Source organism: Nerophis lumbriciformis, linkage group LG35, assembly GCF_033978685.3.
Source record: "Nerophis lumbriciformis linkage group LG35, RoL_Nlum_v2.1, whole genome shotgun sequence".
Classification (NCBI taxonomy): Eukaryota; Metazoa; Chordata; class Actinopteri; order Syngnathiformes; family Syngnathidae; genus Nerophis; species Nerophis lumbriciformis.
In genome coordinates this window covers 15883186-15906397 of record NC_084582.2, presented here as the reverse complement: position 1 = coordinate 15906397, position 23212 = coordinate 15883186, and the positions used below count along the sequence as shown (strand labels likewise).

At 38.9% G+C, this 23212-nt stretch overlaps 2 protein-coding genes across 2 annotated transcripts in view; one reads left to right on the top strand and one right to left on the bottom strand.

Moving 5' to 3' along the window:
- LOC133575428 (endothelin receptor type B-like) overlaps nt 1-12985 on the top strand; it is a 37796-nt gene extending 24811 nt beyond the window's left edge. The window contains exons 5-8 of the mRNA XM_061928158.2: nt 2419-2568; nt 2635-2768; nt 2877-2985; nt 12491-12985. Coding sequence (XP_061784142.1) covers nt 2419-2568; nt 2635-2768; nt 2877-2985; nt 12491-12631 — 534 coding nt within the window. The 3' untranslated portion in view covers nt 12632-12985. The remainder of the gene's footprint in view (nt 1-2418; nt 2569-2634; nt 2769-2876; nt 2986-12490) is intronic.
- A 1993-nt stretch (nt 12986-14978) lies between these two features.
- The window catches only part of polr1d (RNA polymerase I and III subunit D), a 50573-nt gene continuing 42339 nt past the window's right edge, over nt 14979-23212 (bottom strand). The window contains exon 5 of the mRNA XM_072912348.1: nt 14979-18054. Coding sequence (XP_072768449.1) covers nt 17833-18054 — 222 coding nt within the window. The 3' untranslated portion in view covers nt 14979-17832. The remainder of the gene's footprint in view (nt 18055-23212) is intronic.

Sequence of the window (23212 nt, the reverse complement as noted above, 5' to 3'; positions counted from 1 at the left end):
TTTTGTGTCTCTGTTTTCATTAATATGTGAAATGTATGCTGGTTAGCAAAACGCCCACAATGCTTGGAGGAGAGAATACAATACATTAAACAGCATGCACAATGTGATTTATCAACATTTATCACCGTTTTGGCAGCACTATATTGCGCTTTATTTAGCAAGTTTGAAAAGGAAGTGCAAACTGATACAGTTACGCACACGGCTGTAAGAGACGAGTGCTTGCGCAGCAAAGACACACGATGGACAGGGAAACCTCTGTCCTATGTGTACATTTCAACATATTTTGACAGTCAGGAATGAAAAATATAAGACATATTGTCTATTCAGCAATATCCTTTTATAATTCCGTAGCTGCTAGATGATTTAAGGTGCTGATTAAAACTAATTCAATTGATGGGTTTTGGTGTCATTTAATATATTTTTGATGATGATTCTTTTTTCACATAGAATATATATTACGAAAATATATCCTATATAATACAAACTTCTAGAAGTATGCATTTTTGCATCTTGAGCACAGGAGTGCAGCTCAATGCACTATCAGTGGTTAAAAAAAAAAAAGAAGTGATGTCAATGTAGATGCACTCCACGACTGCTTCTAAAATGCCCATAAAAAATGGTGGATGTCACCTGCATATTTGAAAACATTGCAAAATGCAACAGGTAGGAGCATGATAACATGAATATGCAGTAAATGAGATGTCTCTGTGGTGATTCCCCGTTTAGTACACGCAAACGCCTCATTTAAAAAAGGCGTACTGTGTGCTATGAGGGGCCGTTAGGGACATTATTCAGAATTACCTCTTATACACACTACTGAAATGCTCTCACATTAAACAACTGAAATGTTTTTCTCTCACACACTACTGTAACACTCTTATACACACTACTGAAATGCTCTCACATAAACAACTGAAATGTTTTTCTCTCACACACACTACTGAAACACTTTCATACACACTACTGACACACTCTTATACACACTACTAAAAATGCTCTCACATAAACAAATTAAATGTTTTTCTCTCACACACACTACTGAAACTCTCTTATACACAGTAGTGTGTGTGAGAGAAAAACATTTCAGTTGTTTATGTGAGAGCATTTCAATAGTGTGTAATTAGAGTGTTTCAGTTGTGTGTATGAGAGTGTTTCAGTAGTGTGTGTGAGGGGAAAACATTTCAGTTGTTTATGTAGGAGGATTTCAGAAGTGTGTATGAGAGTGTTTCAGTAGTGTGTGTGAGAGAAAAACATTTCAGTTGTTTATGTGAGAGCATTTCAATAGTGTGTAATTAGAGTGTTTCAGTTGTGTGTATGAGAGTGTTTCAGTAGTGTGTGTGAGGGGAAAACATTTCAGTTGTTTATGTAGGAGGATTTCAGAAGTGTGTATGAGAGTATTTCAGTAGTGTGTGTGAGAGAAAAACATTTCAGTTGTTTATGTGAGAGCATTTCAATAGTGTGTAATTAGAGTGTTTCAGTTGTGTGTATGAGAGTGTTTCAGTAGTGTGTGTGAGGGGAAAACATTTCAGTTGTTTATGTAGGAGGATTTCAGAAGTGTGTATGAGAGTGTTTCAGTAGTGTGTGTGAGAGAAAAACATTTCAGTTGTTTATGTGAGAGCATTTCAATAGTGTGTAATTAGAGTGTTTCAGTTGTGTGTATGAGAGTGTTTCAGTAGTGTGTGTGAGGGGAAAACATTTCAGTTGTTTATGTAGGAGGATTTCAGAAGTGTGTATGAGAGTATTTCAGTAGTGTGTGTGAGAGAAAAACATTTCAGTTGTTTATGTGAGAGCATTTCAATAGTGTGTAATTAGAGTGTTTCAGTTGTGTGTATGAGAGTGTTTCAGTAGTGTGTGTGAGGGGAAAACATTGCAGTTGTTTATGTAGGAGGATTTCAGAAGTGTGTATGATAGTGTTTCAGTAGTGTGTGTGAGAGAAAAACATTTCAGTTGTTTATGTGAGAGCATTTCAGTTGTTTATGTGAGAGCATTTCAATAGTGTGTAATTAGAGTGTTTCAGTATTGTGTATGAGAGTGTTTCAGTAGTGTGTGTGAGGGGAAAACATTTCAGTTGTTTATGTAGGAGCATTTCAGAAGTGTGTATGAGAGTGTTTCAGTAGTGTGTGAGAGAAAAACATTTCAGTTGTTTATGTGAGAGCATTTCAGTAGAGTGTGTAAGAGTGTTTCTGTAGTGTGTATGAGAGTGTTTCAGTAGTGTGTGTGAGAGAAAAACATTTAAGTTGTTTATGTGAGAGCATTTCAGTAGTGTGTATAAGAGGTAGTTCTGAATAATGTCCCTAACAGACCCTCACAGTGTGCACCCACTCACTGTACATGCTATTTTTAGATAGCACACGCTGTTTAGCGCAAGGTATTTAGATCTGAGTAAATCAGACTCTAAGTGTGTTTGCATCTCCCCAGTTCTACCAGGACGTGAAAGACTGGTGGCTGTTTGGCTTCTACTTCTGCCTGCCGCTCGCCTGCACAGGAATCTTCTACACTCTCATGTCCTGCGAGATGCTGAGTCGCAAGAAAGGCATGCGCGTGGCACTCAACGACCACATGAAACAGGTATGACTGCACACATCGTGGCGCATTAAGACTAAAGGCTTGAGCCTAACGTTTGTCTTTGTCTAGAGGAGGGAAGTAGCAAAGACAGTGTTCTGCCTGGTGCTGATTTTCGCTCTGTGCTGGTTGCCACTTCACCTCAGTCGCATTCTCAAGAAAACAGTTTATGACCAAAATGACCCCAACCGCTGCGAACTCCTCAGGTAGGCACGCACCGTCACAAATAAGCTGGGAAAGTCACGACGGCCCATTGTTCTCTGCCTCGTGGCTTCCTGGCAAACTGACCGTAAGCGTTTTGCTTTCCCTTCCAGCTTCCTTTTAGTGATGGATTACATTGGCATCAACATGGCTTCACTAAACTCCTGCATTAACCCGATCGCCCTCTACTTTGTCAGCCAGAAGTTCAAAAACTGCTTCCAGGTAAGAACGCAAGGACATTGCACTCTGATTATGAACACAGGGGTAATGTCAAATACCAGCTGAAAGATGACGGTTAAAATTTTTGATTGGTGAGAAGAAGGATGTCCTTAATATTTAAATGACACACTAAATGACAAACCTGCTCAGTGGCCTTGTGGTTAGAGTGTCCGCCCTGAGATTGGTAGGTTGTGAGTCATACCAAAGACTATAAAAATGGGACCCATTACCTCCCTGCTTGGCACTCAGCATCAAGGGTTGGAATTGGGGGTTAAATCACCAAAATGATTCCCGGGCGCAGCCACCGCTACTGCTCACTGCTCCCCTCACCTCCCAGGGGGTGAACAAGGGCATGGGTCAAATGCAGAGGACACATTTCACCACACTTAGTGTGTGTGACAATCATTGGTACTTTAACTTTTTTAACTTTAACTTGTGCATGAGCAAAGTGCATCATTTTGGGGTTTTATTTAGCGTTGCTTTGTTCACCCCGGTGGAGAGTCTACAATCTACAGTTGTGACCAAAAGTTTTGGGCGTGGCTTAAAGCTGCTGCCTAAAGGGCACTCGCCGTTCAATGGTCCTGCCCCCTTTTTATGCTCCAACCATATGTAAGCAACTCAAAAAACCACCCTGATCCCCAATGTGCATTTGACCAGAACTGCAGGAAACGTCTAATCTTGGAATTGCAGACAACGCTTTATGTATGAAATATAAAGTTCTGTTTTCCTGACGTATCAAATACTGTCATGCAATAAACTGCTAATTAATGACTAAAAAATCATACAATGTGATTTTCTGGATTTTTGTTCTAGGTTCTGTCACTCACCGTTGAAGAGTACCTATGATAACGATTATATATATATATATATATATATATATATATATATATATATATATATATATGTATATATATATATATATATATATATATATATATATATATATATATATATATATATATTACAGATGTCCGATAAATGCGTTAAAATATAATATCAGAAATTATCGGTGTCGGTTTTTTTATTATTGGTATCGGGTTTATTTGTTTTTTGGTTTTTTTTATTAAATCAACATAAAAAACACAAGATACACTTACAATTAGTGCACCAACCCAAAAAACCTCCCTCCCCCACTCATTCGCACTCATTCACACAAAAGGGTTGTTTCTTTCTGTTATTAATATTCTGGTTCCTACATTATATATCAATATATATCAATACAGTCTGCAAGGGATACAGTCCGTAAGCACACATGATTGTGCGTGCTGCTGGTCCACTAATAGTGCTAACCTTTAACAGTTAATTTTACTAATTTTCATTAATTACTAGTTTCTATGTAACTGTTTTTATATTGTTTCACATTCTTTTTTATTCAAGAAAATGTTTTTAATTTATTTATCTTATTTTATATATTTTTTTAAAAGTACCTTATCTTCACCATACCTGGTTGTCCAAATTAGGCATAATAATGTGTTAATTCCACGACTGCATATATCGGTTGATATCGGTATCGGTTGATATCGGTATCGGTAATTAAAGAGTTAGACAATATCGGAATATCGGATATCGGCAAAAAGCCATTATCGGACATCCCTAATTTATATATATATATATATATATATATATATACGTTAGGTCAGGGAAAAACACAGAGGCTATTTCATCCCTACAAGCCTGTTTCGCAAGTTTCTCTGCTCTTCAGGGGATTTTAGAGAGGATTTTAGAGAAACCTGCGAAACAGGCTTGTCGGGATGAAATAGCCTCCGTGTTTTTTTCTGACTTAAACTATATTCCGCTCTACCCCGGTATTGAGCACTGTATAGCGGATAAACCACAGAAACCTCAACTATATATATATATATATATTTATATATATATATGTATATATATATATATATATATATATATATATATATATATATATATATATATATATATATATATGTTTTAAATTACATTTTAATTAAGTGTAATTGATTAAGTCTTATCAAGCTTGTTTCGTCACTTGTTTTTCTGTCAGTCTGGGCTCTGGCGTAGTTGCACATGTATCATTTGCATGCTTTAGAGCGCGATACCCAGGAAACGTTGTGTAGAAAAGGACAAACTGTAGGGACAAAAAAGTAAGCCCATATAGGCAACCACATGTTCACGCCTAAAAAAACGCAACCCGCAACTCACACACTTTGCAACACTATCAATCAATCAATCAATCTTTATTTATATAGCCCTAAATCACAAGTGTCTCAAAGGGCTGCACAAGCCACAACGACATCCTCGGTACAAAGCCCACATACAACACTACTGCTGCTAACAGCTACTGTAGGAACTCCGGTGATAACTCAACTCACAGTTACAGTGGATTGAAATAACTGGTCCTGAGGAGAGATCAACCTGCCAGGGCATCGAAGCTAAACTTGCCATTTACCATATTTTTCGGAGTCTAAGTCGCACCTGCCGAAAATGCATAATAAAGATGGAAAAAAACATATAAGTCGCACTGAAGCCCGGCCAAACTATGAAAAAAAGTGTGACTTATAGTTCGAAAAATACGGTACTATTAATTGTTCTTTATTACTTTCTGCGCTCTATGCATTCCTGTGACTCAATAACAGCTGGAATTCCGCTGCTTTTCCACCGCTACGATCTGGTCTGAGGGTCACACGTTAATCGCACCAAAGAAAAATATATTCTTCAAGCAAGCTTCAAGCACACCTGTGAAGTGAAAACCATTTCAGGTGCTCATCGAGAGAATGCCAAGAGTGTTCAAAGCAGTAATCAGAGCAAAGGGTGGCTATTTTGAAGAAACTAGAATATAGAACATGTTTTCAGTTACAGTATTTCACCTTTTTTTGTTAAGTACATAACTCCACATGTGTTCATTCATAGTTTTGATGCCTTCAGTGACAATCTACAATGTAAATAGCAGAGGTGTGGACTCGAGTCACATGACTTGGACTCGAGTCAAACTCGAGTCATGAATTTGATGACTTTAGACTCGACTTGACAAAATGTAAAAAGACTTGCAACTCGACTTAGACATTAACATCAATGACTTGTGACTTCACTTGGACTTGAGCCTTTTGAATTGACATGACTTGACATGACTTGCTACTTTCCCCAAAACCCAAAGATGAAAAAGTTATTCGGGAGCGCTCCGTATTTTTCATTGTGTACTTGTCTATCAGCGTTGCGTGTGTCAGCTGGTGTGCTGTCAGTACAACAGCCAATCAAATTAGATCTACTTTGTTTTCATCACACAGCATTCATCCAATCAAATTGCAGGACAACCAACGAAGAAGACATGTCCAAACCACACGCCAGTGAACAAAAAATTATACCTAAAATAATTTTGTTTGGGTATAAAAATTACGAGGTGGTCAACACAAAACGGTTTGCAGTATGCAACACATGCGGTTCGAAAATTACTGATGGAGAGGCAACAACTTCCAACTTCGTCCGGCATTTGAAGTTGCACAAAGAAGGGTAAGTTTTGAATGTAAGATAACGTTTATTGGCTAAGTAACGTGACTTTTATTTGCTGTGTAGTTAAATCAGTGAGGCTGTAAACTCACTGCTAACGTTATAACGTTATTGCAAACACGGGAATCTGTTGCAGTTCACTACCTTATTCATACTTTTTGTTCAGTGATTTTTTTTAAGCAGGGTTACGTTAGTCAATATATCACACGTAACGTTAGACGGCGGTCAGCAGCACCGCGTATTTTAGCCACCTAAAAAAAGACAAAAATAGTCAAATAAAGGTCAGTTAAAATGTATACTATATTATGAATATGTGTACCGTTTTAGCTAGCTTTCTGACATACTGTTGGTTGTTTACCTCAGTGGTCCCCAACCACCGGGCCGCGGCCCGGTACTGGTCCGTGGATCGATTGGTATCGGGCCGCACAAGAAATAATTTTATTTTATTTTATTTTTTTAAATTAAATCAACATAAAAAACACAAGATACACTTACAAGTAGTGCACCAACCCAAAACAACTCTCTCCCCCCTTTTGTTCTGGGCATTGAACATGAAGACTCTTCCTTCACTGTTCCGAGTGGCCATGAGAGTCTTGGCAGTGCCTGCCTCCAGTGCTCCAGTGGAGCGAGTTTTCAGCCATGGTGGCATCATACTACGCCCCCATCGTGCACAAATGACTGACAGACTCTTGGCTAATTTGGTCTTTTGCAAATGCAATGCAGCATAGGGCCCTGACATATAAAAAGTACAACTTTTTTGTTATGTTCACGTATATGTCATGTTTTTTCAATGTTAACACTTTTGTACAAATAAGTACATTTGCACTTTATTTTTCAATGTGTTTGTTCTGTAAAGGAATGAGTTAATGTTTAAAATGACTGGTTAATAGTGCTATTATAAAGTGCAATGTCAGCACAATTTTATTCCTGCAATTTAAAATGCACTTGTTTTAATAAATAAATACAGCGTTTGAAAAGCATACACAATCTGTGTTAATATATTAGTCTGTGGTTAAAAGGACTTGAAAGGACTCGAAACTCAAAATGCAGGACTTAGGACTTGACTTGAGACTTTCCAGTCTTGACTTTGGACTTGACTCGGGGCTTGCCTGTCTTGACTCGGGACTTGACTCGGACTTGAGGGCAAAGACTTGAGACTTACTTGTGACTTGCAAAACAATGACTTGGTCCCACCTCTGGTAAATAGTCATGAAAATAAAGAAAACGCATTGAATGAGAAGGTGTGTCCAAACTTTTGGCCTGTGCTGTGTATATTTAGTACCGTTAGAAGAAACCTATTTGCAACGCTTAATGGAAAACATTGGTGTAGTTTGTGGGCAATCAACAAATCAACAGACTAATAGTCTAGTCAGAGTTATGCATAAAGAGAGTATGGCCAACTCGGTTTCAGGCGATCTCCTCAAGGATTGGTCAATAGGCACTCACGTGACTACAGGGCGCCATGACTGCTACTAACTTTGAGCTAATACTTTGTGTCTGCGACGCTTCTTCGTCAGTTTTTTGCTGTGTAAAAATGCCCCGTTGTTTAGCATGGGGCTGCTGCACCCGCGAGAATTATGGAAAGCTTTTACATCGCTTTCCCCACACCCTGGAAATAAGACAAGTATGGGAGGTAAACATACGACGCAACGTCTGTGTTTTGTTCAGGAAAAAACACACATAAGCTAATACAAATAAAAGAAAAAATTAATAAATGAAAAAGATGGTTTGACAAAAACAGACTATCTTTGAACCTCAGTAAAACTAAAATAACGCAATTTGGTAACAGTAGAAGCGAAAGTCAAACACAACTACAAATGGACGGACAGTGAACGATTAAAATAAACTAAATTCTGGGTGTATTAATAGATGAATATGAATAATAAATTAACTGGAAATCTCATAAAAAAATACAACATAAAATGGCAAGAAATATGTCATTAATGAATAAAGCAAAATATGATACACGACACGTGCAAACGCACTCCATATTCTCTACTGCTCGCAATCATCATCTGCAGTGATACATACAGTCATTACAAATACACTGGAGGCAGACACACACTTCACACACAAGTCATTATTTCTCTGTGATGGTTGGTCCAAAGCGAACGAAGATATTTGGCAAAATGAAGGTAATAAGTTATTTATTTGGTCGTTCTGTGTACTACTAATTGTATTTTGTTACACACAGTCAAACTGGTTTTTAAATGCTTGTATAACTCTGCTCCCCAATTGCTCTGCAAGGCATTTACAAGACTGCAAAGTGGAACTAGATCTACCACCCGAGCAGTGTCAAAAGGCAACTGTTGTATTACATTCCGTAGAACATCTTTTGCCCAGACTGCCTTTTCAATAAAAGGACCACAACTATGGAACTCTTTACCGGAGACTTTGAAAAGTATACCTGCACTTGTCACTTTAAAAAAACAAACAAAATTAAAGCTGCAAGCAGCGATGGACGGGACCGACTTTGACGGCACATAAAATCCAAACCGGAGCAGTAATTAAAACTCTTTGGTCAACTTTTAATCAGAGGGGTTCAATCTCTCTCCTGTGCTAGTTTAAAGCCAACACGACAAATGCGCTCAGAGGAGATAATGTTTGAAAAAAGGTGACCGGTTTTTACAAAACTTTTGTTTTGAAGGAGGACTTGCAAACTTCCTGTTGATTTTTGCTGGGGGTTGTTAGTATATGAAATGTAGGTCTAAGTGAGACCTACATATAGGTTTTTGTTTCATGTCTCTAAGACATTTTTACTGAAAGTTACAGACAGTTTTGTCTGAGTTTTCTTCCTAGGAGCAGTTGTGTCTTATTTCTTCCTAAGGGGCGCTAGAGCGCAATTTTGAGTTTAGGGGTTGGGTTTTTTCATCAGATCGCAATTTTTGTCTGTCCTGATGTGTGTGTCCAGTTTGGTGAGTTTTGAAGCATGTTAAGGAGGTCAAATTACAGCTCAAAGAGGCAAAAGTGACTGTTTTTAGTAAACTTTTGTTTTGAAGGGGGAATTGCCAACTTCGTGTTGATTTTAGCTAAAGGTTGTCATCGAATGAAATCTACGTCTAAGTGAGACCTACATAGAAGGTTTTTGTTTCATGTCGCTACGACATTCTTACTGGAAGTTATTTTATAAGTTTTTTTATTGGATCGCAATTTTCGCCAGTCCTGATGTGTGTCAAATATGGTGAGTTTTGAAGTATGTTAAGGGGGTCAAATTACAGCTCAAAGAGGCGGCGGAATAATAATAATAAAACCTTACAATTACAATAGTGTCCTCTGTCCCAAAGGGACATTGCGGTCCCTAATTATGGCTAGTTGAGCAACAATCGTGTTCCCATGTTTAGTTTTTACTCATTTTTACTAATTGGTTTTTATCTAGTCTGCACTTTGTCTGTGTTATTATTATTATTGGCTTTTATCCAGTTTGCACTTTGTCTGTATTATTACTATTATCATTATTATCGACTCATTCTATTTTTTATTTTCCTGTTTTAATGATGTTGGATCTGTGTTGTTGTTGTTTTTGGGGACAAGTGTTGTAAATTAGCTTTGGCTACAAACACTATGATGCATACATTGGATAACTGTTTCAGATGTCTATGTTTTTGTGTCCGTCCCTATTTCAAATAAACCTCGACAATAATAATTTTTTACGTTTATTGCGTCGTCGGGTGCGTGTTTCAGTGCCTGCTGGTCATGAAACACTGCTGGAATGCAGCAGCAGAGTGCGTCAAATACAACCGCAAAATGATACTTCCACGAAAAATAAAAAACATGAAAGTTTATGGGCTAGAGTATGTTTCGAACTATATATAGACATATTTTTTTGGTTTATTTCCTCAGAATGCATGCAATTGCATGCATGCAGGCACAGCCACACACATGCTTGGTAGCAGTCATGGCGCCTGTTGTTTAGTTGTCAATACTCTCTTTATACACGACTCTACCCCAGTAATAGGCGGGCTGCATCCAGTGGTATGCCAAAAAAAATCACTTAATTTATTTATGTATTTATTTGACAGGGACAGTACAATTAAACATTGCTACCCCCAGGTAACCGATGTCAAAGTACATAGGACTTCTAGCCACAGGCTAATTTGCAAACCTTGTCCCTGGTTAGACTTTTAAAAAAAGATGAGAAAAGTGTCGAACACATACAAAAGGATTAAGACAAGTACAAAAATAAAAACACATTGAAAATAATTGGACCCATTTGTCCATACCACATCCAGTTCTAGTGCTCACACTTCTGATTTTCCTTAAGCTACTTTTTCAGTTTTGCGGAGAAAAGTTTAATGTCTGACTGTGACTTTCACTTAAATCAAAAGTACAGCGGTTTATTTTCCTATTTTCAAACAGTGTAGAGCAGGGATCACCAACCTTTTTGAAACCAAGAGCTACTTCTTGGGTACTGATTAATGCGAAGGGCTACCAGTTTGATACACACTTAAATAAATTGCCAGAAATAGCCAATTTGCTTAATTTACATTTAACTCTATGTTATTATCAATAATTAATGATATTTATCTTTGTGGAAACACTGATCATCTTAATGATTTCTCACAATAAATATATATAGAAACAGATAAATATCAATATGCAACACTTTATTTTTATATATTCTCTAAGTGCACATTTTTCAAATTGAACATTTTCAAATGATCACTTCTAAGACAGTCTTGTGAAATCACAATATCCCATTCTAACTAGCGAGCCACTAACATTTTTTAACAAATCATGAATTACTTTGCACCATGTTTGTACAAATAATAACTCATGTAAAATACAAAAGTAAACTCTCAAATTTTTAAATAAATCATGTCACACTTTGAACTGGACACCAAATCTGTTATCTGTTTCTTTGTCAGTTAGTGGGAAGCCTGGCATTGCATGTTGTTAACTAGTGTGTTGTACTCTGGTGTGTAACTTGACACTGCAACTCTGAGTGAGTCTTGCAGATGTGCATCAGTGAGGCGTGTTTGTTCTTGATGAAGATCATGTCAGAAAAGGCTGATTCACAAAGATAAGTTGAACCAAACAGGCTTGCAACCTTCATAGCACTGTACTTTTCTGTGTCAACAAGGCACCAAAAGTTTGGTGCAGCCTGGTGGACTTTAAAAGAAATTCAAAAGACTTTGAAATAAGATTTTAAATTTGATTCTACAGATTTTCTACATTTGCCAGAATATTTTTTTTAAATTTTAATCATAATAAGTTTGAAGAAATATTTCACAAATATTCTTCGTCGAAAAAACGGAAGCTAAAATGAAGAATTAAATTAAAATGTATTTATTATTCTTTACAATAAAAAAAAATAATTTACTTGAACATTGATTGAAATTGTCAGGAAAGAAGAGGAAGGAATTTAAAAGGTAAAAAGGTATATGTGTTTAAAAATCCTAAAATCCTTTTTAAGGTTGTATTTTTTCTCTAAAATGGTCTTTCTGAAAGTTATAAGAAGCAAAGGAAAAAAAAAAAAAGAATTTATTTAAACAAGTGAAGACCAAGTCTTTAAAATATTTTCCTGGATTTTCAAATTCTATTTGAGTTTTGTCTCTTTTAAAATTAAAAATGTCGAGCAAAGCGAGACCAGCTTGCTAGTAAATAAATAAAATTACAAAAATAGAGGCAGCTCACTGGTAAGTGCTGCTATTTGAGCTATTTTTAGAACAGGCCAGCGGGCGACTCATCTGGTCCTTACGGGCGACCTGGTGCCCGCGGGCACCGCGTTGGTGACCCCTGGTGTAAATGTTCAACATGTGTGTAATGTTACAGAGGTCAAAAATGTTACTTGTACATATTAAGTAAAACTTCTGCCTCGTTTTTAATGAATACTTCGCCCTACTACGCCACTGTGTTTCAAGTGTAGTCATTATGGTGGTACTTAAAGGGAGTTTTTTTCTGAAGTGGTACTTTGTAAAAAAAAAAAAAAAAAAACTTTGGGAACTACTGGACTGAGCGGAGGTAGAATAATTAAAAAGATACAAGCAATACAAAAAAAATGTGATTATAAACCATTTTGTCCTTGCAGTCTTGCCTGTGCTGTTGGTGCTACGGAACATCCCCATTGGATGATCGAGGGTCCGGGTCAGGATGGAAGGGCTCCTGCCACGGCAACGGACTGGATCGCTCCAACTCCCGTTCTAGTCAGAAATACACGAGCTCCTCGTAAACACACCCACCCTTATTCAGCACTTCATTTAATCCCCGAAAAAAAAAACATGTTCCCAATCAGCACCAGTGGAGCTGGAGCTGGAACTGGACTGAAGGACACGAAAGGGTCAGGCCAAACAATGAATTAAATCAAAGGACTGTACCTGCAGAATGAAGACACCAAGGCTACCTGCATTCCACAGAGGCAAAAATGCATCACGTCACATGCAAATCACATATACAAACTCCGTTTCCATATGAGTTGGGAAATTGTGTTAGATGTAAATATAAACGGAATACAATAATATGCAAATCCTTTTCAACTCATATTCAATTGAATGCACTACAAAGACAAGATATTTGATGTTCAAACTCATAAACCTTTTTTTTTTTTTTTGCAAATAATAATTAACTTAGAATTTCATGGCTGCAACACGTGCCAAAGTATTTGGGAAAGGGCATGTTCACCACTGTGTTACATGGCCTTTCCTTTTAACAACACTCAGTAAACGTTTGGGAATTGAGGAGACACATTTTTTAAGCTTCTCAGGTGGAATTCTTTCCCATTCTTGCTTGATGTACAGCTTAAGTTATTCAACAGTCCGGGGGTCTCCGTTGTGGTATTTTAGGCTTCATAATTTTCAATGGGAGACAGGTCTGGACTACAGGCAGGCCAGTCTAGTACCCGCACTTTTTTACTATGAAGCCACGTTGATGTAACACGTGGCTTGGCATTGTCTTGCTGAAATAAGCAGGGGCGTCCATGGTAACGTTGCTTGGATGGCAACATATGTTGCTCCAAAACCTGTATGTAACTTTCAGCATTAATGGCGCCTTCACAGATGTGTAAGTTACCCATGTCTTGGCCACTAATACACCCCCATACCATCACAGATGCTGGCTTCTACACTTTGCGCCTATAACAATCCGAATGGTTCTTTTCCTCTTTGGTCCGGAGGACACAACATCCACAGTTTCCAAAAACAATTTGAAATGTGGACTCGTCAGACCACAGAACACTTTTCCACTTTGTATCAGCCCATCTTAGATGAGCTCAGGCCCAGCGAAGCCAACAGCGTTTCTGGGTGTTGTTGATAAACGGTGTTTGCCTTGCATAGGAGAGTTTTAACTTGCACTTACAGATGTAGCGACAAACTGTAGTTACTGACAGTGGGTTTCTGAAGTGTTCCTGAGCCAATGTGGTGATATCCTTTACACACTGATGTCGCTTGTTGATGCAGTACAGCCTGAGGGATCGAAGGTCACGGGCTTAGCTGCTTACGTGCAGTGATTTCTCCAGATTCTCTGAACCCTTTGATGATATTACGGACCGTAGATGGTGAAATCCCTAAATTCCTTGCAATAGCTAGTTGAGAAAGGTTTTTCTTAAACTGTTCAACAATTTGCCCACGCATTTTTTGACAAAGTGGTGACCCTCGCCCCATCCTTGTTTGTGAATGACGGAGCATTTCATGGAATCTACTTTTATACCCAATCATGGCACCCACCTGTTCCCAATTTGCCTGTTCACCTGTGGGATGTTCCAAATAAGTCTTTGATGAGCATTCCTCAACTTTATCAGTATTTATTACCACCTTTCCCAACTTCTTTGTCACGTGTTGCTGGCATCAAACTCTAAAGTTAATGATTATTTGCAAAAAAAAAAAAATGTTTATCAGTTTGAACATCAAATATGTTGTCTTTGTAGCATATTCAACTGAATATGGGTTGAAAATGATTTGCAAATCATTGTATTCCGTTTATATTTACATCTAACACAATTTCCCAACTCATGGAAACGGGGTTTGTAATATAATACAGTATCTAGCCTTTGTATTTCTATACATAACAGCGCTGCAGCTGAGTTATATGAACGCAATCAGCAGGACATCTGGCACTTGAGCACAGAGTCACTGCCTTGGCAACAACTTACCAAAGAAAATGGGGAGTTGGAAGGTCAGACGTTACGCTGCTTACAGTAAAAGTGAAGGACAACTGTTGTTGAGGATATTGATGGAAACTACCCTCCACGCGCTGTAGGAGGCTCGAGTTCCAAATATGTACAAATATAATAATCTCATGACCACATGACAGTGTCTATGTCATGACATCACGACTTCGCTGTCAAAGCTCATGTGTGAAAGGTTATTTTTGCTTAACCTCTTCATCAAGCATATTTTTATACATTAGTATTTCTTTTGAATATAGTGCATCTACTGGAAGTTTAGGATCTCCTGGATATTTTAAAAGAGAAATATACGTTTCATAATGTGAAAGATAGTATCTTAAAGATGTAGAAAGATCTTCCTGCAACATACACATGTTATTTATACCTATAATGCAGCAAGATGCAAATAAGGGGTCTATTGATTAATGACGGTTTGTCCAACACAAAGTGTTCAAAATATGATTAATCATATTTGCAGTTTGTACTGGAATGTGACTGGCAGGTTTGACCCACAGTGCAACTCGTTGCATATCCAGAACCACATTCAGAGAAAACTGCATATTACATTTGCTTGCCTTTTTCGAAAAAAGTTGTAGAATCAAAGTATTAATCTTTTTAGCATAAGCGGTGGCTGCTTTTCAAAGTGGAGAAATCTGGGGCGAGGGTTTCCAATATTCAGTGTATTTGTTTTTTATATAAATTGTACTTTACTTTACATAGCAGATCCTCACTCAAACAGTGCAGCCATTGTCTCAATGTATTCTTGCGGTAATTCAATCAAATAGAGGCACAATGTCCTAATTAAAAAGTTATAAAATTAGTGAGTGTTGACACAAATTTTCTTTGACCCTTCGGGGAGCTATTCTAAACTTATTTTGACATACAAGCTTATACAAGCTTTATTTTTATTTCATTGTTGAGCAAATGCATTTTGCACACATTTGCTACAGTAATTGCTGGAGCCGCTCAGCTGATCATGCAGAAAGTGACTCAGCAACTCAATTTCATGGCAAATGCACCACCCAGACCACGTGGTCCATACAGCTTTGTCTAACGAGGGAGAGAGAAATACAAAGCCGGAATTCAATGCAATGTCAATACTTATCAGCATTTCGATTGTATGTATTTATAAACAATATGCGGTAATAAATATTACTTTATATCATCTTTGTGGTTTGAGTTTCTGTCTGACGGTATGAAGTTGTTTGTGGTGCATTTTGTCACAAGATAGAATAGCACAGTCATGACGCGAGTCGAAACGAAACTTCAAAAGTAGAGATGTCCGATAATATCGGCCTGCCGATATTCATCATCATCAGCCGTTGTCAGTCCACTGCTGGACGAAAGCCTCAGCATGTTTCTGCCATAGTGAACGATCTCTAGCTGCTCCCTGCCACTGCACTGTTCCCCAATATTTGTCTATTTCATCTCGCCATCTCACTCTCTGTCTTCCTCTATTTCTGCTCCCATCCATGGGTCTCCATGATGTCATTAGGGAAGTCCATCTATTATCTGTTCTCCTACTGATATGTCCAGCCCACTTCCACTTACTTAATTTGATAGTTCTCATAATGTCTTGGACTTGCGTTTGTTTTCTCACCCATTCATTTGTTTTTCTGTCTTTATATGTGATTCCGAGCATATTTATTTCCATGTTGTGTTGTGCTGCTGCTATTTTCTTTTTCCATTTTATTTGACAATGCCCAGGTTTCAGCTCCATATGTCATGGTTGGTAACACGCATTGATTAAAGACCTTTCTTTTTAGGCTTAACGGTATTTCTCCTCTCATGATGTTGCTCAGTTTTCCATATTGGCACCAGCCCAATCTGATTCTCCTCCCTATCTCCTGTTCTTGACTCTTTTCTTTCAGGCTAAATCTCTGCCCCAGATAGATATATTCATTAACTTCATCAATTTAATTTCCATTAACAGTCACAGGTCCATGAGGTACCATGGAATTTGCCATAACTTTTGTTTTCTTCATATTCATTTTCAATCCACAACATTTGCTGGCATTTGCAAGGTCTTTAAGCATATCTGCCGATATAATCGGCCGATAAATGCGTTAAAATGTAATATCGGAAATTATCGGTATCGTTTGGTTTTTTTATCGGTATCGTTTTTTAAATTTGTATTTATTTTTTTATTAAATCAACATAAAAAAACACAAGATACACTTACAATTAGTGCACCAATCCAAAAAACCTCCCTCCCCCATTTACACTCATTCACACTCATTCACACAAAAGGGTTGTTTCTTTCTGTTATTAATATTCTGGTTCCTACATTATACATCAACATATATCAATACAGTCTGCAAGGGATACAGTCCGTAAGCACACATGATTGTGCGTGCTGCTGGTCCACTAATAGTACTAACCTCTAACAGTTAATTTGACTAATTTTCATTAATTACTAGTTTCTATGTAACTGTTTTTATATTGTTTTACTTTCTTTTTTATTCAAGAAAATGTTTTTAATTTATTTATCTTATGTTATTATTATTTTTAAAACGTACCTTATCTTCACCATACCTGGTTGTCCAAATTAGGCATAATAATGTGTTAATTCCACGACTGCATATATCGGTTGATATCGGTATCGGCAATCAAAGAGTTGGACAATATCGGAATATCGGATATCGGCAAAAAGCCGTTATCGGACATCCCTAGTTTTTATATTGTTTTACTTTCTTTTTTATTTAAGAAAATGTTTTTAATTTATTTATCTTATTTTATTTTTATTTTTTAAAAGTACCTTATCGTCACCATACCTGGTTGTCCAAATTAGGCATAATAATGTGTTAATTCCACGACTGTATATATCGGATGATATCGGTATCGGTTGATATCGGTATTGGTAATTAAAGAGTTGGACAATATCAGAATATCGGATATCGGCAAAAAGCCATTACCGGACATCCCTATTCAAAAGGTAATGGTTAATAACTCTACTTAAACGATGACTTCATGCTCTGATCTTAACGTCTAAATGGTTTCTTTGTTTGCATTTCACATCAGAGAATTATCAACAATGCACGTGAAAATGGTGTTCAGTCATAATGGCTTTCAATGGGTAGCATTAGCAGCCTGAGATACGGAGGTGGGATTTTTTCTTCTGTTGCAGGATGCGTCGGCATATAGACCATCATAATGCCTCCACTAAGGAGTTCCAGGAAATGAGACTCGCACTCCACTTCCTGTGCAACGATGTGACTGCGGTCAGAGCGCAGCAGGAGCAGCTTCTTGAGGTTCTAGAGGAGGTGAAACAGCTACGCCTCCAGAACGTGGAGAAGGACCGGCGCATTGTGGATCTGGGGCGGAGAGTGGACAAGCTCGAGCAATACTCCCGCATGAATGATGTGGTCATCACCGGCATCAAAATTAAGTCGCGCTCCTACGCGCGTGCGGTGGCCGCGGACCGCGAGCAGGAGACACAGTCGGTGGAGTAGCAGGTGGCTTCTTATCTCCAGAGCAGGGGGATAGAGATGGACCTGGAGCACATCGAGGCTTGTCACCCACTGCCCATGAGAAACCAGAGACCACCAGCTGTCATCATGAGATTCACAAACAGGAAAAAGAAAATGGCACTATGGAAGCAAGGACGCAAACTGAAAGCTACAGATGTTTTCATAAATGAACACTTGACAAAGAAAAATGCTGACATCGCAAGGACTGCACGAACACTTAAAAGGCAAAGCAAGATTCAACAAACCTGTAATGTTGTGTCGTTCGCGAACGATTCGTTCGAACGAACGAATCTTTTGAGTGAACGTACTGAACCGAATCGCTTCATGAACTGATTCGTTCCTTTCTCAGTTCAGTTGAGCTCCGCCGCGGCCATGCCGGTATGAGTGGAACTGGCGCATTCTGTGACTCACTGAACCCTCGAAGTCGGCGAACGACACAGCCAGCTACTCATCATGGGGGCGGGGGGAGGGACTGAGCGAACGATTCGTTCACCGCGGATTAACGACACGAATCACTCAGTGAACGACAGAATCAGGACTCGCGAACCTACTGACACAGAGAACTGACTGTTTCGCGGAGGAGGACGTCACATTGAGGCTCTCGTTCAGTCACTGTGCGCGTCGTTCATTGGGTGCTGAGGGCTTGTGTCGTTCGCGAACTGACACACACCGAGATCTGCCGCTGGGGAAGCTGTTACTAACTGACTCATGATTCGCCGACCTGCACACAGAACTGCTGCTGCAGAAGTGATTCAGGTTCACGTACTGAACTGTGCTGACTGTGGTACTGTGTCAGTCACTCACTGCCTGGTGTACTGCATGCACAGAGCTGTGTAGGGACTCGCGTTCACCCTATTTGCTGCTTCTGCCGCGAATGTCTGCACTGTACTGTACTACGCACGCCCCCCCCCCCCCCCCCCCCCCCCCCGCCCCCCTCCAATTTTTTTTTTGGGGGGGGGGTGGGGGGGGATTCGGTGAACAAATTTTTTGAACGACTCAATTTAAGGAACTGATTCTAGTGATTCAGTTCAAAAGAACTGCCGATCCCATCACTACAAACCTGGGTAACGAACTGTAAGATCTTCATCAAACTAAATGGGACGCCGGAGGAAGCAAAAGTCTTGGTGGTGACAAAAATAGAAGATCTTGATAAGTATTGACATTGATGCAGTACTTGGTATCAATGTAGCTTTGGGACTTCTACATCATCTGAATGCTACCCACATCAAGAACACAGACCACACCAAGTATTGATATGGACATGTTACAGAAGATCCTACAACATCAACAAAAAGAACTGGACATGTGTGAGTATCAAAAGCATGCCACAACAGAGACTGATATGGAGATAGACCCTGATAATAATTTTTTCTCTGCGATTGTAAAAAACTGTAATTATTTTACCTGTGAACAATATGAAAGCACTGTAAAATCAGAAGATAGTCAATAATACATTTCAATAGTCGAAGCATGTACAGGATTACTTGAAAGAATTTAGTCATCCATTTACCATTATTGCAATTACTGAAACCTGGTTCAACAATGATAAAGGTATTGATTTTAGTCTGAATGACTATAAATTAAGATACATAAACAGAATAAATAAAATAGGAGGAGGGGTCGCATTCATAAATCTGTTACATTTAAAGTTTTAACAAACATGACCATAGCAGTTGATGGATTATTTGAATGTTAAACAGTGGAAATCCTAAATGACAAAAAGACAAATATCTTCATGAGCTGTGTATACCGGGCACCTGGTTCAAGCATAGAAACTTTCAATGAGTGGATGGGTGAACTATTTTCCTCTGTGAACCATAAAACCATATTTATCTGTGGTGAGTTTAACATTGATTTGTTAAACTCAACCAAGCAAAAACATGTTGATGACTTCATTGACACAATGTACAGCATAGGTGTCAAACTCTGGCCCGCGGGCCAAATTTGGCCGTGTCTCATACTTGCCAACCCTCCCGGGAGACTCCCAAATTTCAGTGCCCCTCCCGAAAATCGTCACGTCCGCTTTCCATCCAGTCCAACGAGTGCTGGCCCAGTCACATAATATGTGCGGCTTCTGCACGCGCACACAAGTGAATGCAACGCATACAGGTTACACTGAGGGTGGCCGTATAAACAACTTTAACACTGTTAGAAATATACGCCACACTGTGAACCCACACCAAACAAGAATGACAAACACATTTCGGGAGAACATCCGCACCGTAACACAACATAAACACAACAGAACAAATACCCAGAATCCTTTGCAACACTAACTCTTCCGGGACGCTACAAGGCGTGTGTGTCTGTGTGTGGGGGGGTGTATTTTGTGTCATCTCGGAAGAGTTAGTACTGCAAAGGGTTCTGGGTATTTGTTCTGTTGTGTTTATGTTGTGTTACGGTGCGGATGTTCTCCCGAAATATGTTTGTCATTCTTGTTTGGTGTGGATTCACAGTGTGGCGTGTATTTCTAACAGTGTTAAAGTTTTTTATACGGCCACCCTCAGTGTAAAGTGTATCGCTGATGATCAAGTGTGTGTTGCATTGCCGTGTGTGTGCGTACAGAAGCCGCACATTTCTTGTGACTGGGTCGGCACGTTGTTAGAATGGATGAAAAGCGGACGTGACGACAGCTCGTAGAGGACGTTAAGGCACGCCCCCAAGACTGTGGTCTGGGTGGACTACGAGATATAATGACTGATGAACACCTTCGTTCGATAATGAAGGTTGCCTCAGCTCAAAGCCTGAGCCCCGACATTAATGAACTAGCATCCAAGAAAAGATGGCAGGTATCTGGCTTGGGCACATCAGATTAGATCAGTGTGTTGCAAACTGAGCAGTTTGAAGTCCTGAATGGTTGGTTTATTCATTGTTATTTTATTTTCAAATGTATTAGCCTGTGGAAAAAGTTAATGTTGATATTTACCTCGGAAGGCTGCAAATAGAAAGGTATTCCATTTTTATTTAAATTGTATTTGATATGCCATTGATATTTTTTAATTACTATTATTATTATTTGAAACTCGATTTTGCATGTCACTATAAAGACAAAGAAGTTGGGAAAGGTGGCAATAAATACTGATACAGTTGAGGAATGTTCATCAAACACGTATTTGGAACATCCCACAGGTGTGCAGGCTAATTGGGAACAGGTGGGTGCCATGATTGAGTATAAAAACAGCTTCCCAAAAAATGCTCAGTGTTTCACAAGAAAGGATGGGGCGAGGTACACCCCTTTGTCCACAACTGCGTGAGCAAATAGTCAAACAGTTTAAGAACAACGTTTCTCAAAGTGCAATTGCAAGAAATTTAGGGGTTTCAACATCTACGGTCCATAATATCATCAAAAGGTTCAGAGAATCTGGAGAAATCACTCCACGTAAGCGGCATGGCCGGAAACCAACATTAAATGACCGTGACCTTCGATCCCTCAGACGGCACTGTATCAAAAACCGACATAAATTTCTAAAGGATATCACCACATGGGCTCAGGAACACTTCAGAAAACCACTGTCACTAAATACAGTTTGTCGCTACATCTGTAAGTGCAAGTTAAAGCTCTACTATGCAAAGCGAAAGCCATTTATCAACAACATCCAGAAACTCCGCCAGCTTCTCTGGGCCCGAGATCATCTAAGATGGACTGATGCAAAGTGGAAAAGTGTTCTGTGGTCTGACGAGTCTACATTTCAAATTGTTTTTGGAAATATTTGACATTATGTCATCCAGACCAAAGGGGAAGCGAACCATCCAGACTGTTATCGACGCAAAGTTCAAAAGCCAGCATCTGTGATGGTATGGGGGTGCATTAATGCCCAAGGCATGGGTAACTTACACATCTGTGAAGGCACCATTAATGCTGAAAGGTACATACAGGTTTTGGAACAACATATGCTGCCATCTAAGCGCCGTCTTTTTCATGGACGCCCCTGCTTATTTTAGTAAGACAATGCCAAGCCACATTCAGCAAGTGTTACAACAGCGTGGCTTCGTAAAAAAGAGTGTGGGTACTTTCCTGGACCGCCTGCAGTCTATATATATTTAAGAGACCTTCAGAGGTGTCCTAAGTGGTTAGGAGTTGCCGGCGGGGAATGGCACTGAGGCGAGAGAGATGTGCGCGAACGTTCAGGGAGCGGAAGGATGTCCTGGCTTTGTTTGATGACGAGCAGCTGATCAAATGCTATCGTTTAGACAAAGCGGGTATTATTTTTGTCACAGATTTAATAAGGGGCGTCATCTCATCAGCAACATGACGCAGCAGAGCTTTCACAGCAGAACTAAAAGTCATCACAATGCTTCGATATCTCGCCACTGGAAAAATGAATTGGAAAGAAAAGGAAACATTTATTTTTGATTCATTGCCAATATTGTTTGTTTGTTTTGTATTATTTTGTAGTTTATTGTCAAAACATACACTCCCATTGTCCACTTAAATATTTCTAAGATATTTCTTTATTCTTAGACAAGAGATTCTCTTCCGTGATTGGTCATTTCTATGGACACAGAAATGACGTCACCTAAAATTCCGTTTACGGCACATAGTAACGTCGTAATTCAGCTCTGAGTGTGACACTTAAGATTCAGTCCTACACTTCGCTGAAAGTGTGAGTAAGACGCTTGATAACTAACTTTTAAGTGCAGCTTTCAGTGAAGAATTTCTTTACTCATAAGTCAACTCTTAGCAGACTTCTTAGGAGTAATTCTAAGACGCTTGATAAATACGGCCCCAGACCTGTCTCCCATTGAACATGTGTGGCGCATTATGAAGCGTAAAATACCCTGGGCTGTTGAACAACTTAAGCTGTACATCAAGCAAGAATGGGAAATAATTCCACCTGAAAAGCTTTAAAAAATTGGTCTCCTCAGTTCCCAAACGTTTACTGAGTGTTGTTAAAAGAAAAGGCCATGTAACACAGTGATAAAATGCCCCTTTACCAACTTTTTTGTTATGTGTTGCTGCAATTAAATTTTAAGTTGATGATTATTTGTCCAAAAAAACTCAGTGTCTCAGTTCGAACATTAAATATATTGTCTTTGCAGTCTATTCAATTTAATATAAGTTGACAAGGATTTGCAAATCATTGTATTCTGTTTTCATTTATGATTTTATGGGTTTTGTAGAAGAATCTCTACGTTTAATTGGTGTAGCAAATGCCAGAGTGAACCAAGTAAAATCAGACTA